Source organism: Erithacus rubecula (genome assembly GCF_903797595.1).
Source record: "Erithacus rubecula genome assembly, chromosome: 10".
In the NCBI taxonomy this organism is placed as follows: domain Eukaryota; kingdom Metazoa; phylum Chordata; class Aves; order Passeriformes; family Muscicapidae; genus Erithacus; species Erithacus rubecula.
Genome location: NC_136662.1, coordinates 21,376,251 through 21,394,212, shown reverse-complemented (window position 1 = coordinate 21,394,212; position 17,962 = coordinate 21,376,251). Strand labels below are relative to the sequence as shown.

Sequence of the window (17,962 nt, the reverse complement as noted above, 5' to 3'; positions counted from 1 at the left end):
TTTTGGATTTTGTAATATTTCTTAAGTTGTAATAAATATTTCCTTTGGATTTGAGACTCGATAATATTTAAAACTTTTTTCAATATATTCTTAAAGCTATTATTTTGTCATAATTGCATTCTCGGACCTTATTTTAAAGTAATATTAAATAAGTTACTACATTACTAAAAGTTATTTAAAAATAAATACAATTACCAAAAAGCTATGCCAGGAGTGTATTTTAATATAAGGCCTCACATATTAGCTGCTAGGAAATGATAACATTCTTCTTTGGAAAACTCATGTGCTGCAAAGATGATAACTCCTCACACAGGTTGTCTCCAAGTGCATGTGGAGAGATAATTGCTGTGCAGGCACCAGCAACTCCCCCAATCAACATCTTCATGGAGCCAGAAAAAATTTTCCTTTGTGCCACTTTTAACTTGTTTTGAAGCATTAATACCTGTTCAATCTACATTTTAAAAACTTCACTAATTTCTGAATTTTTTTAGCTTGTTTTTGTCAAGCCATGGTCAGTGTCCATGTTTATTCTATAGCTGTAACTGGTTTCACTGCTACTGAGTCATGAAAGAAATGGTGCAGCCTGCCAGAACTTTTACTTTTCTTGATGAACTTTTATCTTGTAACTTTTGAGATTATTTTTTTATTGCTTTTTATTTTATAAAGTGCTTTTTTGCCTTTGTCCTACTCCTTCCTTTAATATTTTTGTAACTTCAGAATAAAAGGACTAGTAGGGTGCTGCTTTCCCTCCCTTTCTGGCAGCATTCCTCTATTTCCACTGTTGGTTGGAGATCACAGAAATCCAACACTGTGGAAAACCCTTTTCCCTGAAGGGACATCTGTCTCTTTGATGGACTCCACAGGCACATTTTTTTGGCAGCTCTGGAGATGCCACTGAGAGACCTGGCACACTTCTGTTTAGATGAAAGTAAGAAAATCCCTTGTAAGTGATGAACAGAGTAAGATACTGGTTATTGCACCAAGTTGTTTTGGTCCTGCTCACTTCTAACAGTAAATATTAGCACAGAGGGAAGGGGGTTTTTTTCTTTCTTTCTGGTTATGAATCTGAAAGTAAAAAAGGTCTGCAAATACCAAATCAGTAAAGGCAGAAAAAGGGGGAAAAATCATTAATAAAAATTCAACTTGTACTCATGTAGTAAAACAGCAGCTTTGTGAGCTGAGTGGCCACTGGTGAACAGGACTTGTGCAGTGGCAATTTTGGGGATTGCTGCTGCCTCTCTATTCAGTGTTCCAGTGTTTGACCATCTCCACATTCTTGTTGGCTTTATTGCTTTTTAGTTCAGCAGACAAGTGGGGTCTTACTTGGTTCCAGGGGGAAGGATGTGTTTTGATATTAGTGAGATGTTCTTGTTTGTCCTGAGGGGACACACTGGTAACCTCCTTCATCCCCCATGAACATTCTCATCACAGCTGCCTGTGCAGTGGTCTTGACATTGGTTATTGAGTGTTGGAAGTGCTGGAAAGAAGAGTTGGCTCTCATTCCTCCCCCAAGAGAGTCTGTGTCTTTCACACCAGAATTGGCACAAGCTGCTCTTGTCACTGGTAGGTGAGTGAGCTGAGCAGATTGTGACAGCAGCACAGCAAGAGAGGAGATTGGTGAGAGCAGCACAATGGCACCAGTGGCTGTAAGAAGTGGCTCCATGATGGAAAATTCCCACCATGAGGGGAGATGTTGGCATCTGGGATCTGTGCTGCTGCTACTCAGCCAGGAAAGTGTGTGCCCTCACAGCAACCTGTCACCTGCTGAAGCCAGGGGGCTGAGTCCTGTCCCTGGATTACAGAGGACCCCAAGGTGTCATAACCTCTTAGCTTCTATGCAGTCAGCCAGAAGTCCTGCATTGAAAAATTCATCTCCCATGAAAAAAGTTATAAAATCTTCTTAACATACTGAAATACCTCATTCAGAATTTTCTGCATGTAAAACCTATACCTATAAAAGCATATTTTGGGACTGAGCTATTGGTTGACAAAATACAAAATAGACTTTTTAAAAAAATTAACAAACCAGCACCCTTTGACTAGTACAACTAGTACTGTAGGAGTCCCTTTAGATTTTTTCTTCTAGCATTATTCTCTACAGCACTTCTTCACCTCCAGTTAAATATTTTGTTTTTCCATGAAAGTTGAGTGCTTTTCTTCTGTGGTGTGTTCTTAAACTGTTGTAATGCACAAGTCTCAGGAATTCTGTTCAATTGTCCACTGTCTTTATTGCTTCCAAGAGTGAGACCTTGAACTCACAGAAGTAATTTTGCTGTGGAAGATCACTACTGACTTCTGAGGCCAACATTTCACTTACCTCTTCCCACCTTGAAAGGAAAACATCAAAAACCATTCTTTATCTGAAGAGTTTCTATGTCCAGGCTTTACAGATGCTGTTTTATCCTTACCAGATGTTACGTGTCTATGTGGCTGTTTCTGATATAGCAGGGTTTGTTCAGCTTTTTTGATGTCTTCTTTGTGGGTGATTGTTCTGAGTTGAAAAATACAGAGAATCAAGGAGTAACACTCATGGCTTTGAAATACTTGCTTGCCACCCCCACCCATTGCCTTCCATCCAAAGACAAATTCTCTCTGAGGAGGTTTTTTTTAGTACTTCAGGTATCTCATATAAGCCCAATGCTGTACTTGTCAGGTTATCCATTTTTACCCATTTTATTGGATTATATATATATATATATATATATATATATATATGTATATATAAATAAAATCACAGTTTTGAATCTTTTCAGTATCTTTGAGAAGAAATTACTTGGAGCACTTGACATTTTAATGCAGTTTGTCTTTTCAAATAGATTTGGCTTCTAATGCATGTGACAACGGGACTTTGCTCTGCAGTTAGAGCATACATTTCAGAGTAGTTGTTACCTAAAATATTATCATAAGGCATAAGAAAACACACGATTTAAGTTGCCTTTCATGAACATAATTAAGAATTAATAAGCCTGTACCAGTGGCTAGTCCTCAGAATTTCCACTGTTTTGCCTTTTGTGACCCGTGTTATTAAAAGTCCATTATTTTTACAGACTTTATTAAATTGGATCTTATTAAAGCATTCTATATTTGCATTTGGTCTTTCATAATTCATTATTATTATGACATTTACTTTTTACCATCAGATCTGAAAACATATCATAAGCTACCCTTTTCTCTTGAAAGAAATGCTAATTTCAAACAGTCCTTTAATGGAAGAGAAAAGCTTTATCAGTTTTTTCATTTATTCAAGATCGTGTTAAGAATACTAATGTTAGACTTCTGTATGCTAATATCTAAGAGCTTTTTTTGGTCAAAAGCTTAGAATTATTGTTTTTTAGACCACACTGCTAAGTATGTCACTGGCAGGGCACTAGTACAAAAGAAAATACAATTCTGAAGTACCATGTTTTAATTCTGTGACTGATAAAACCAATTTCTTGCTCTTTCATTATTAAATTATGCTATCATATGAAATTTACTACTTTTTACTTCACCATGTTTTTTAGATTGTTGCTCTACTTAGTTTCTCTTTAGAAGTTTTAAACAATTGATTCAGCATCATTATTTTTGGAGGTAGTTTTGAGTTACGGTCTTCATGCAGTGTAACAAGCAATTGAATTGTCCATGAAATAAATCACTGTCTCAAGCAGTTGTTAATTGTTTCAATTTAGACAAGGTGGACTCTCTCATGTTTGTAAATATTATAATAATTTAGTCATACAAAGAGATAAAGAGCTCTAAAACTGAATGCCGAACGTGTTAAACAGTAGGTAACATACAGTTAAACTGCTGAATTTAGCATAGTTATTTTTTTTAACTTAACTTCAAAAAATCCTCTGCAATGTTAACTATTTTTCTTCCCCCACAAGGTTTCTGACGATGTGCACTAGACATTTTGGGAGTGTTGTAGCCCAAACAATTCGAACTCAGAAGACAGACCAGTTTCCACTTTTCCTTATTATTATGGGAAAACGATCATCTAATGAAGTGTTGAATGTAATACAAGGTACAGTTCTTTACATTACAAGTATTCCTTATGTGAGTATTGGAACTGTTATGAGAGGTCTTTGCTAACTGTTTCTCTTTTAAGATGTCCAGTATATTAATTTATTACACAATGCACACATTAAATTGCCATGGTATAATTATCTACTACTCATAAATGTATTCATTAGCATGGTGTTAGAGATTGAAGTTGACTGTAGTAGAATTGTAGTTTACATTTTTCTTTTTTTTTTCAGTGGAAGCTTAATTTCCTAAGTAAGGAACTACACTTAGTTTTTCAAATTTGTATCCAAATATATTCCTAATTTCCAAAATATCCTGGCTGCACTTTTTGCATAGTGCTGGAATGCAGTTGGTTCTTTGTGTGTAGTTCCTTGTAATACCTGGGCTCCTGTTGCTAATATTTGGACATGAGCTGCTTCTTCAGACCTGCCTGCAGCATCGAGACCCCCACATCAGATCAGGATTTAAGTTCCTAATATAATCTCACATAAATGAAGCTTTCTGGCTTACATGAGCAGTTCTTTCTGGTGTAACCATTCCTCTCATTTCACTGACAGCAGGATGACTTAGATGTGGAATGTTGCCCTCTGACTGCTGTTCTCAGTAACTCTTCAAATTAGAGCACATCAAAGAATGGCTGCCTCTCATTTCTTCTGCTTTCTCCACAAGTTTGTCTTCATGACACTGTGTTCTCATTTTTTTATCGCTTATATCTAGCAATCTTTATTGTAATTTCATTTTCCTGGGGAAATTCAGCCTCAGGAAATGCTGCCTTTTGCAGACAAACATTAGTGTTTCTTTCTGCATCTGGGATTAATACTTTTCTTGAGGAATCTGCAGTGTTCCTTCCTGTGGACAAAGTGGTTAATTTTTGCACAGATTTTGTTTCCTCAGTGCAAGGTACAGCACAACACTAATTCATGGTATGAATGCCTGTAACTTGTAAAACCTATTTCATTTTGTGGTTATTTCATAGAAATAGTCTTATAAGTAGCTTGGTTTTCTGACTCTGCAGTACAGTTCAGAACCTTTGCCATTCCACTGAAGTCAGTGGTGCTGCTGACTTTAAGTACTTAACTGCTTTAGCTACAATGCAAAATCATAATACAGTGCAGTTTTATATTAAAAAATAATCCAGATTGTTTAATTGCATGCATTAAATTAATGATTTCTCAGGTTTTCTGCAATCTTTTGCACTAAACTAAAACGATCACCTATTGTAGCCTTCCTTAAATTTCTCATTTAACAAGAATCACACAATCTCTGCTTGCTGTTTTCCCAGGAATGGGGACTCTGGTATCTTTTAACAATACTGCCTCAATGAATGGTAGTCTCTGAAGTCCAGCATGTTGTAGCATGTGGGATAACATTTTCTGCTAAGGTAGCAAATGTTAGAAATGGGAACAATGAGGGCCTTTCAGGGCTGGGCAAGAAGGCATGTTGACAGAAGAGATACAACTATATAGAAACCTAAGACCCCAGTGGCGTTTATTGAAATGCAGACTGTCTAAGTTTGCTTTTGATTTTTATTTTTTTTCCTGGGGTTGGAAACTATGGGGACAGTCTTGTTTTCTTTAGTGGTGCTTGTTCTGCTGGGGTCCAACAGCTGTTTAGGCTGGCAGATGTTAAGACTTTTTAGTTTTTGACCATTTCTCATGGTTTAAGACCTTTTAACTACTATGATAAGTGGCTTTAATGGGTAGCCTAGTCTTCAGTTTAGAAAGAAAAAACAAAAAATGCATCTTAGTAGGAAATTAATCTTTCAGTCTTTATGAAGACTGGAGGCATGCTGGAAGGAAAATATGGGGAGATATCTGTTTTCCTATTACACATTCTATTTCATGATACACACAAGGATGACATAAGTTTTTGAGAGGTAAATAGACTGAAGAAAATAGAGTATTTGAAATTTTATTACTAGTTATACCCAAATAAAATGTGCACACACATCCATTCAATCATTGTATTCTGAGTTTTTCCATTGTTTTAAACCAATCCATTTGGATGCTGCTGCCAACATCCTACCTTTTGTTGCCTGATTAAGCAGTTCCTTCAGTCTCCCTGGGAATTCTAAAACTGTAAAATCAATTTCACATAAGGGAATCCCAGATCTACTGCTTTCCTTTAACATCAGTGACTAAAAGACAAAATAAAGTTAATATATGCAAACATAAAAGCAATTGTTCAGATTTGAACCACCTGATATTTTAACCTGTGATCATCCTTCATAAAAATAATTTTGAATTTTCAGTAAAAAGGTGAACTGAAAGCATTATACTGAGATATTTGCATTTTCTACTCTTGTCTTTTTTTTTTTTTTTTTTTTTTTAAGTCTGGCTATTTCTTATGGATTAATTCTAAAATGACCTTTTTTTTGTTTAATAACTTTAATGAAATGAAGTTCAGCTATCTTCCTTTGTTGCTAGGTAACACAACAGTGGATGAGCTAATGATGAGGCTGATGGCTGCGATGGAGATCTTCAGTGCCCAGCAGCAGGAAGACATAAAGGATGAGGTGAGCACTGAAAGTTGCTCCAGATACCTCCTGGCTTCCCTGATCAGTGGGGATGTAAATGAACCACGTTTTTTTAGCCAGTGGAGTTGGGTGTGAGGTGTTTTAGTGTCTCTTCCATTGTCAGATATTAAAAAGGTAAAGTCTCCTTTGTGTATTTGGGTATCTCAGAACAACTCCTTTTTGGTCTTGTTATTTTCAACTTCTTTCCTTTTTCTGAACATTAGTCACCAGTGATTGTTTATATTAGAATAATTATTATTGTATAGCTTAATATGCTCATACAAGGAAAATTATCTGATTTTTTGCCACTGACCAGCTCCAAGTCATAGGTAGAAGACAGAAATAGATTAATATATCTTAAATGTGTATGTTTAAAAGGGGCCTGAAACCAACCAGAACCACCATTCAGAATGATGCAGAATGCATAAATGATCACAAGACTTCTCAAAACCAGTGTTTCAATTACACAGAAGTAGACACAGTAAGTTACACAGCTGAAAGATCTTTATCTGTTACTCTATAAATTGAGAGTGACATTTTGAAGTAATGAAGTACTTAGGAATTTATAATAATAGGTGTGTTGCCATTCAAGATTATTCTTATCCTGTTGTATAGACATTGATTGACAATAATTCACTAAACACATTCTTCACATTTAAATCTTGTATCTCATTAGTACAAGATTTACTGACTATAATATGAAGGTACATTATCTGCACAATATCTGTCATTCACTTTTTCTTCTTTATTTATGCTACCTGTAATTCATTGGTAGAGAAATTGACTTTAATTTTGTTAATACTGAACACAAATTTAAACATGAGGATTACAACAAAAATCCAAGGCACAATATAACTGAATTTTTTATTGCACTTTAACAGGAGTGTGTTCAATATGGGAGTTTTTTTAATGCTTTAGTAAGAAGATGAAATTTTTATCACAGATGAGCTCCAGAAGAGGTCAAGAATTAAAAACTGTAAAAGCTGATAAAAAGGAAGGGAAGCAAAAGCTGAGGGAAACAAAAGCATAAAAAGTCAGAGAGGTAAGAGCAAACAAGGGATAGGAGAAGAAACTAGAAGTGATAGGATTGGAACAGAGTGAGGAGCAGGACCCCAGACCTGATGCAGAACCTGGAACTGGCTCCTATCCTGGGCTGCTCTTTGTCCTTCACTGGGTGGCCAATAGCAGTGACAGTGACAGTCCAGTCCCCACATGGGATTGTTGTCTCCTGGCTTCTTTCTCCAGGTGCTCTGCCTGTCTAGGGAGAATGGAAAATGGATTTTTATGCATTTCTTCAAAATCTGTCTTTGTTCAAGTCTTTTGCAGTCTTTTATTTTTCTGTCACTGAAAGCACTGGTGACATTTCTTCCCCAGCAGGAGCTTTTTCTAACACACTTTGACATTCAGAAAACTGATGGAAAATTTCATAAACTTTGGGGGCAGCTTTCTGGACTCTATGGGTTCTATACACAAATAGAATATTTACTTACACCTTGGCTCCACTCATTACAAGCACACTGAAAAGATGATCTCAGACACTTTTGCCTTTGAAGCAGGAAGTTTTCATAACAAAAAATTACCTTGCTTTATGAAATTACTATTTGAGAGAGGGAGTATTTGACAAGCAGTCTGTGTTCAATAGAGAGTTTCAGCCTGAAAACAAAATATTGCCTTTTTGTGGTTAGGTACATAACATGTAGCTTTCTTGTAAGCCTTGTACTTGTCAACTTCAAGTGTTCAAACATCAACACCTTTTCTTTTTAAGATCTTACTGCAGTTGGTGCAATTTTTCCCAAATATTACAATAGCAAACAGGATACAGAGTCCGGTTTCTGTTACTGTTTTCTTAATGGCAACAATAAGCCATCGTAAAACCACAAGAAGATAAGCAGAAAATTCTTTTGTGCTTTAAAAAGAGAAGTCATCAGTGTAGCATTGCTGTAAACAGAAGTGTGTGTGAGTGAGAACCAGAACTGGAAACATTTGTAAATGACAGCATGAAGTCAGTAATGAGTGGGTTTATGCAGCTGAAATTCTCATGCACATGAAAGCTTCCAGCACAGCCATTGCATAATCCTGTTAGGCACAGCATGTTTTGCAGTGCCCTCTGATGGTTGTTTGGGTACAGGAGGACTGGTACCACTCCAGCTGCTGCTCCAGGTGTTCAGCTGATGTTGGCTGTAGCTACAGGCAGCTCCCTGTCACTGAGCAGGGGGTGTAGGTGGGATGCTCAGAGCAGCATCACCAACTTACCTCACCTAAATGAGCCACCTCGTTAGCTGCTGGTAATAATAATATGTTTAGCTAAATCCTGTGCTTTTGTATCCATGTTTTGGTAAAATTTATCAGCTTAACCTCATAACATTTAATGGGGCAAATCTCTTGCATATTTCTTTAGTGTCAAGTGCTAAAATACCATCACTTAACTAGCAGTTGGATTTAGTTTTTAGATTTGTGTGTTGTACTCCGTTAAGCTTTTTCTTGCATAATCTCCAAAGAAAGACCTTAAAAACCTTGGGATGCACATGTGTACTCATAGTAACCCAACATACCTGTCCTGGTGTGTAACTTCTGCAGCTGTTTTCTCTCCCAAGTTTTCTTAAAGGGAGATCAACCTGCTGTCCCATTCTTTTCTCTGCCTCTCCAGGGTTCTGAGTCTATCATGAGCTGTTGCTGTGTTGACCAGATGACATTTTGGAAACCTCCTGCCTCTTTTGGACCATGCTGTTGATGTGCTATTGTATATAGATGGTCTGAGTGGCCTACTGTCTCTTTTTATAAGTTTGCACTAAAATTGCTCTAAAGACAGGCCACAAAATAGCAAAATTGGATTAGCAGCACACTGATGTGCTCGCATAAGTGGCCAATGGGTAATTTACTTGTGGATTCAGTGACCATCACCTGTGAAGCCACTTGGCCAGGATACAGTCCCACCTTTCCCAGTGCAGTCAGGTCTGGGACTGAAGTCCAACCTCATCCTGTGTATGCAGAGTTATTCTGCAGTTGCACTAATGATTTCATGCATCTGATGGACATATTTTCTTTTTCTAGCTATGTTTGCTCCCTGGTCACCACTACAGGAGGTGACACCTCAGCTCTGCTCAAACAGTGGAGCTGGGGGGGTTTTCCAGAGGGAATAAATGTCATTAAGAAGTTTCTCCTGTAAGCAAGAGAGGGTATTTCAGAGCAGGGACAACCAGCCTCTGCCACTGTTAATCAAGGTGTGCCCTGAGATTTTTCGGGTGTTGACTTTGAAAAGAGTGTGTAGTATCAGTTCCTCTTGAGTATCAGTTCCTCTTAAGTGTCAATGCCTGGTGCTGGGCTTAGAAAAACAAATAATAGTTGTAAAATATTCTACACCCTGGAATGTCCATTTTTAAACACCCTGTGAGCTTGCTTGCTTTCAATAAGTTAAATAATCATCTCAGTGTGGCGTGATGGGCCTGAATAGATCCGAGTTAGTTCCTTTGTGAGATTAATGTGAAGAGATCTGTGATTAAATCCTGGCATTACAGCACAGCACACCTGTTCTGGGCCCATCCTCAACATTTTTTCTTCATTGCCTGAGGAGGAGGCTTCTCAAAGGATTACAGTAACACTTTTTGACAAGCTTATACAGGGCGGAGTTTCCATGTAATGACAGGGCTCATTTGATGATGCCTCAGTAATGCATTTTTTATTTTTGCTGTCAACATTTATTACTGTAGAAGCACTGACTGTTACACAGCTGGTCCAACTTGTCCACATTTAAGTAACAGTAGGTCTCTGATCGTGTTTATTTTTGTCCTTATGCAACACTGGCACTCCTGCTCTTGGATTAGACTTCAAGGTGGAATTGTAATACCCACAGTTGCTTCAGAGACCTTATTTTTATAAATAACAGTTAAAACCTTTCAATCACTTTAAGCTATGTCTACCAGCACACTGGTCTGTAGTGTAAAAGAGAGACACTTAAGAATTTTTAAACTGGAAAAACTGCTGTAAAAAGTCTCTGACTGAAGATAAGCTGTAGAAAACTGTAGACCTGCAGAGTCACCATCTTTCCTCTGTTCTCAGGTGACATCTCTTTCCTAGATACTTATAGAGCTTAAGGAAAACAGAAGTCCTTCCTCACCAATATCTGGATGGGGATTTAGAAAACATGTAAAGGAAAACCAAAACTCCAAAACAGTAGAATAAATTCTTTTTCTTCTTTTCCCTGCCACAGTGCTTTGGGGCTTTAGTGGCCAAGGGATATTTTCAGAACTGTGCTGTGAGAAGCCTGGTATCACCATGTCTTTTCCTCCTTTTCTGCAGGGGAAATGCTTCCATCAGCTCTGCATGAGACCTCTGCTAGGGACTGAAGCTCACATGTAAATCAGTAGAAATCAGGCATCTGAATACCTTGAATAATCTGTGTTCCATCTAACACTTTCATGTGTATCCTGGTGTATAGTATTTGCACAACAAGGGTTTATGAGAATCCATGAAATTCATTAAATTCCAAAGCGCAAAAGCATTGTGGTGATAAGAGTCTTCTAGCAAAGATTGGGATTTAACCCCTCACAAATCTAATTAGCACATTTACTAATTATTACTAGTTATAACTAATTAAACTACAGTAATCAAAATCTATTTGATGAAATTTTTCAATTTAGTGTTTGTAATATGATAGCAGCCCAAACTATGGGCTTCCCATTGAGCTCTTGGCCCCTCACACCCCTGTAGGTGCAAGTGCTGCCTTCAAGAGTTCCCAGCCTGGTTAGAGCTTTGCCAAAGTGCAAGGCAATGGCAGAGGGAAGAAAGGAGGAGAAAAAAATATCTTCAGTCTCTTGGCTTTTAGGCTGTACATGTTGGTGGCTCCAGGCACTGAGTATTCAGCCCAGCTGAGCAGATGTATCAGGACTGGCTGGCTCTTTTCCCATGGAAAGGCACTGTAGGACTCCTTGAAGGTTTTGGGTTTGATTTTTTTCTTGTCACTTGAGTTAATTCCCAAAAATCAGTATCTGGAACTGAGCTTTCAGCCTTAGTGTGGACAGACAGGATCCTGTGGTGGTTCTGTGCCCCTCACCCTGGCCCATCCTACCTCCTCTCATGGTTCTGCCACCACTAAAACATCCATTTGCTTTGTCCTCCTTGTTCCCATACACCCAGCACACTCTCCCTTCCATATATTCCCCATCACGTATGTTTAAGTTATACAGTGTGCAAGTCTGTCATCTTAGTGAGTCAAATTAATGCCTTTCTTGCACTGGTTTGTTTGGACAAAGGGGTGTTCCTCTTTAACGCTCCCATGAATAGCCTTAAGCATTTGCAGATTTTAATTTCAGGAGTGGTTCAGTGAAATGAACTGTCTTTCAGATAGGCATTCAGCATTTGTAAATACATTTTTTCTTTCTTTCTTATAGTAGCCCTTTACTCACTGGTGCTCTGAGAAAGGTTTTCTGCTCCTGGTTATCTTTTCAAGTTCTGTCTCTTCCAGTTTTACTTCACAGTTAAACTGGTCTCAAAGGGCAGTGGGGAATAGAGCAACACAGCTCCCTGAAACAAATCAGGTACAAAGCTGATTCCTGGGGCTAGATCAGTAAATTCTACCTTCAGAAATGACTGTAATAAATAGGGGGGAAAAAATGCCCAGAAGGGCCAATTCTGGCTTTTGCAGCAAAATATCTCATTCAAAAAGCCAAATATTTTTAACTTGTAGAATCTGCAGTCCTAAATTCAAAGAATCCCTCTTTGTCCATCATGCTGCATATGAAAATGCCTGTCACTAGGTATTTCAGGATTAGCTTCAACAAATGCTTTAGGAAATAATTATATGAGAGAGTTATCCTAAATTTCTTCCTAATCTTATCTATCAGTTTTTCTTAGTATTGATGCACTGGATATTACTCAGGCGAAGATTTTCTCTGGTCAGTTGAAGCTCTCTCATAAGCATTTGATATTTTTGGGTTGACTGTATCTCTAAGAAGCAGAATAGCAAAGAGAAGTCGTAGCTGAAGAATACATTCTGTGAATAAAAGCATTTTTTTTTCAAATTTGCAACCTTCCATTGAATATATGTCCTTCCATTGTCTCATTGTCAAAACAGGAAAGCAGAAATCCCTGACTTCTCCCCTTTTTAGATGCAAAGGAGTGTTGTCCCCTTGTCTCAAGCCCCAAACCCTTGGGATGTGGATGGTTTACATTCACGCCTTCAGTCACTGCTGTGGAATTCACAAATTCTGTATAACCCCTGCTGCTGGTGAAGGCTTTTTAAGTGACCCAGGATAAGCCGTGTCTGTTTATACTTTTATTTCTTGAATAAGAAAGGTGCCAGTTCTGCCTTCATTGCAAAAGCACTGTGGAGATGCATTTAGTGATGTTCAGTCAATACTGACTGCAATTTATGTAGGGTCTAACAGGAAAATTGTCAGCTGCTTCAAATTCTATTGATGGATAACACTTCTGATTTTTTTTTATATTGTTAGTGGCATGACTATTCTTGACATATTCTTTGTTAGTGCAGGGGAAGATTGTCTACAAAATATTTTCTTCCACTTTTCCTGTCACTATTATGAGATTTCCTTTGTTGCTTACTGGTAAACTTGAGTATCTTTATTCTTCTCTAGAGGAAGAGATGACTAAAATAAGAAACTGCATTGCAAAAGGGAGAACTGCTTCTTCTAGTGTTTAAAATTTGTCCAAGGTGTAACTCTGAACTGAACAATACCACAATTTAGCCGTAAAATATGTGGAGCTGGTTCCTGTTAAGTGTGAGCAGTGTTAGCAAACAGAAGTATTAATACAGAAGTAGGTACAAAGAGGCATTTCATGGCATTACATCTGCTGCTTACCCAGAGAGCTCTGGATTCCAGGCTTGTTTTTAAGGTCTGTTTCAGTAAGAGCAGTATTATTTCAGTGAGATGTAGGGCTCAGTGGCATGGTCATTTACTTTTAGATGAGGCTCACATATTTCTATGAGGACCAGGCAGTCATGCATGGTAATTCTTCACATTCCTGACATCTTTTTCATAATCCTTTCTATGATGATGATAACTGCAATGAGTAGGGAAGAAATAATTTTAACTTTTTTTATGTCTGGAATTCATGTTTCAATTCTAGTTGTAGAATGTAAAACATCAGTATTTTTTTAGCTCTATTTTTCCATGAACTGCAGTAACTCTATTTTAATTGCTAACAAACTTTGATGGAGAAGAGCCTGTAGTTGCAATAGTTGTATCTAATCTTTCAGAGTTCTTTCAGGCATTACTGGACTTGTGTGACCTTTGAAATTCAGCATGTGGAGTTAGATGTGATACATGGAGTCAAAAAACATGAAAGTGGAATAGGTTCTCTCTGAAATAATTCTAAATATTTTTAAAGGATTGTCCTCTGGCAGATAACCTGAAGTCATCTTCCTTTAGTGAGCTGATTTGAAAAGTTTATTTTGGTTCTCACTATTCTAAGATAAATTTTCCGTATGTTTATGAAAAATCTCAGTATAAATAACACTTTTTTTTTTTTTTTTTTACTGTTATGTTCCATCTATGAGAAGAATTTGGGAAACCTCTGTGTATTCAACAAGCTTTCCTCATATTTGGAAAACATAAAAAAGGGAGCTGTTTAATTATTTCAATGTCCCCTCGTCTCAAAAATTGAATGTTCACGTAGGGTAGTTTTTGCTATCATGGTAAAGTTCCATGAGCAGAGTACCTAAAATTTACCAATAGCCAGGCAGAGGAAAGGCCATTGGATGGTTATTGTCCTTTTTTTGTGTTTTGAAAGAATTACTTTTACTCATGTTTTGGCTTTGCTGAATAAAGTGATGGTTTCTAAATCCTGGAATAAAATTCAGGACACACTGATTGTATAATAACTTTGGGTCCTGTTTCTGTAAGGAAGAAGAATTACCTCTGAAAATATTTTTCTCCTTTCCAAGTGGAAGTTTTATGGTTTTCTCTGCAGTTTGTCCTTTCCTCCTGTGTTTGCATTCTTCTTTAGAGATTTAACCACTGAGATGTTGGAGGTTTTTTTTGAGGAACATCTTGGCATGTTTGTATGTTGGAATAATTACAGTTAACATGGGCTCCTCCCATTCAGAATTGAGTTTTTGCCAAATAATGATATTTTGAGGATAAAATTGATCGCTTAGCAAAATGATTCTTTTATGTGGAATAAATATTGCAGCTGAATGGGAAGATTACATAATTCTTCAAGAAGCAGTAGGTAGTAGACTTTAATTCCTGTGAAACATAAGGGACAGATTGCCCCAGTGCAAGTGCTGTGTTACTGATAACTGCAGGGAAAACCTGCTGAGCCCACCAGCAGTCTCACAGCTAAATCCTATTGATTTTTGTAGGGACCAGTGCAGCCTCTGCAGGGCTCTGGGGGATTATGAGATGTAAGATGAGTAAGCACAGGGAAGCAGCCACTGTCTCTGCTTCAGAGGCAGAGTATGAAGCTATTGATTGTACACTTTGCTTTATTTGACATCACCCCAGTGCAGTTATTCCAGCTTTTGAGGATATCCACTCTTTGATCCTCCACTGTGTGGATGATGCCTTGCTTTGTCATTTGTGTGTTTTTAGCAAGCCTTTATTTTTTGTGCTGTGATTGTGGATAAGATGCTTTTTGCTGGCATGGTAACCTTCTGTTCCTTGCTTGCTTGCATCTGTCCATTTGAGATACTTCAGAGCAGGACCTGCTACTTTCCCATCTTTGTACAATATTCAGCACTGTGAATGGAGGCTTCTGGATGATGTTTGATAGTCATGACCCTGGATGGACCCTGCCCAGGGCTTTTTGACCCAGGAAGGACCTGGGATTGGGCTTTCTCTGTCAAGACCAGCTATTACCCACTGTCAGTCCGAGTGGAGAGCCAATGAAAATCCAGCCTCAGCATCTAAACCACTCTTCCCTGTTACAAAACCATCCAAGCTGTTGGGTGCAGGAGAGAAATCCCCCCCCAGGTCCAACCCATACCCCCCTGCAGTGACACCTCCCCTGGAGGCTGCTACTCCCCATGTCTCTGTTCCTGCCATGGTTCTCAGTGCAGGGCCTGGGTGCTCATCCAGCCCTCAGGCCAGGGCTTGGACACACCATTCCCTTACCTGGCAACTGAATCAAAGCTTCAGGTGATCAGAATTTCTAAAGCCACATCACCCTTGAGGCAACTCTGATCTGTTTCTCCTAGTGGTAGTTGGGTGATGCTGAAGTAACTGGGATTAAAGAGTGCTGGTGAACATAAAGGTATGTATCATACTGATCCACTGATTGATTTTTTTTTTTCCTCTTTTTCTTTTTTTCCCTTTAGGATGAGCGTGAAGCCAGAGAAAATGTGAAAAGAGAGCAGGACGAAGCGTACCGCATCTCACTAGAGGCTGACAGAGCCAAGGTGTGTGCAGAGGGAGAGACCCCATGGGATGGGAACCCCTTGGAGTTTGGGAATGCCTTCAGCTGTGCTCTGAACATCAGACCCTGAAGTCCTCACTGCTATAAAGGGGCACCAGATCAAGTCACTAGGGCTGGATGTGGCTACATCTTTTAGCTAAACCCCCTGGCTTCTTTTCATAATAGAATTTGGGAAAGGAATGGCAGGGAAAATTGCTTAATAAATATCCTATGTCTCATATTAATTTCTATGGAAAAATTGAGAAATATCTTTGCATTTGTGTTTATCACATATTTATGTGGGGCTGTCCTTTGTGTTTGTTAGAGGGAAGCACAAGAGAGAGAAATGGCAGAGCAGTTTCGCTTGGAACAAATCCGGAAAGAGCAGGAGGAGGAACGTGAGGTGAGGTGTTTTACCTTTCCTGATAACTTCTTGAATTCATGAAGCTTATGAGCACTGAGACGGTCATTCAACACACACTGCAACTTCAATTCAAAGCACACTTTTTATGTGACCAATTTTCTTTACTGTTATTGATTTCTTACTATATATCTGTGATACAAATTGCAGCTAACAAATTTTCATCCACTGTTTAATAGCTTTTCTGATTTATCATCTGGGACTCAAATATAGCCAGATATCAGATGGAGTTGCTCACAGGAGATCTGTGAAATGAGCTCCATAAGTGCTGGGTCTTTGGGAGGCTCTAACATGTTTTCTGCAGCCACTCCTTTTAAAAACATGGAGCCCTTTCATTTTTTCCAGGAAGTAGCACAAAGCCTACCTGCAAATCTGATAGAAAAAGTTGACAAATTTAATTTGGGAGACTTATTTAAATATTTCTTATTTTAAAAAATTAAGAAAATAAAATCCATTATCTTGAAATTTGGATTTGTGATACTTTAAAAAATTTCTGAACAGTCTTTTGCCGAATATTTCATAGAATGAAAATTGTTTTTGAATGAGTACTTTATGTCTCTAGGTCTCTGTAAGAAAACAGAAACCCTGTGCTGTGAAGAGTACTGTTCCTCAAACTATTATTTTGTAGATTATTTCAAGTTTGCAAATGCTGAAGGTCCCAGTGCCTCTCAGAGATGGCTCCTGCAGTGTCTTTCAGGGTCTAGACTAGATGTGAGATGGAAATTCTCTGAGGTTCATAGCAGCCGAGTGTGAATCCACTGTAGCAGGAACAGATTCACAATCAGCTCACACTCGGGCTCAAGCAAGAAATGTGTTTTTCTTTTCTAAGTTATTATGCATGCATAGAAACAATAATTATTTCTGCTTCATTATATCTGTTCCTGAACCTTTTCAGATACCTTGGCCTTTTGGAAATGGTTTTCTTATGCAAAGGCTGCAAGACTGGCCCATGCTAACAAAATATAGCTGGGCTTCCCTGTTTTAATGCAGAGTGCAGTAATGAAAATAATAGGATCTGTTTGCTTAGTAGAACAAAAGGGATTTTAACAATAATGTTTACTAACACTCCCCATTTTCAAGTATACAGATTACTTGGACTGAATTGTTTTGCAACAGTGTTTACTTACAGAAGTGGCTTTATGTTCAGTTTGTATTTTAAAGTCTGACTGTTGAGCTCTTCACATACTGAATATCTTTTTATCAACAAACTGAAATTGCTTGTTCAGGTCCAAGAGTTTTTAATGTGATCCATCAAGTCATTGTTTTCTGACTTGGATGTCTGGTACAGAATATCCATTGTAAATTGCCATTTTATGATGAAGCTTTGGAGAGTGGTTACTTTAGGGAGCGACGTACTCTTTGCACAAAGGAAGGAGCTCTAATGAGCTACTGTTGTTTATTTTTCTATAATATAATTGATTGGGTTCAGTAAATAATGTAGCATCTGTTGTTATACTGTGTGGGGAAATGTCAAAACAGCAAGATAGTAAGCAGGTGGTTGAGAATGGAGAGGGAGAAAATTAAAATAGAATCTATTTAAAATATAATCTCATAGTAGATGAGCAAAAATGAACTCAAGTTCTATGTATAAATATTTATACTGCGATATAATTTGCTCAGAGGTGTGTGTGTAAGAAGTAGACTATTTAAAAGCCTTCATAATCTTGCTT

At 38.0% G+C, this 17,962-nt stretch overlaps 1 protein-coding gene across 1 annotated transcript in view; it reads left to right on the top strand.

The window, feature by feature from the left end:
* The window catches only part of FAF1 (Fas associated factor 1), a 148,881-nt gene that overhangs the window by 114,751 nt on the left and 16,168 nt on the right, over positions 1 to 17,962 (top strand). Inside the window, 4 exon segments of the mRNA XM_079314543.1 lie at positions 3,867 to 4,003; positions 6,432 to 6,520; positions 15,795 to 15,875; positions 16,197 to 16,274. Of these exon segments, the coding sequence (XP_079170669.1) occupies positions 3,867 to 4,003; positions 6,432 to 6,520; positions 15,795 to 15,875; positions 16,197 to 16,274 (385 nt within the window).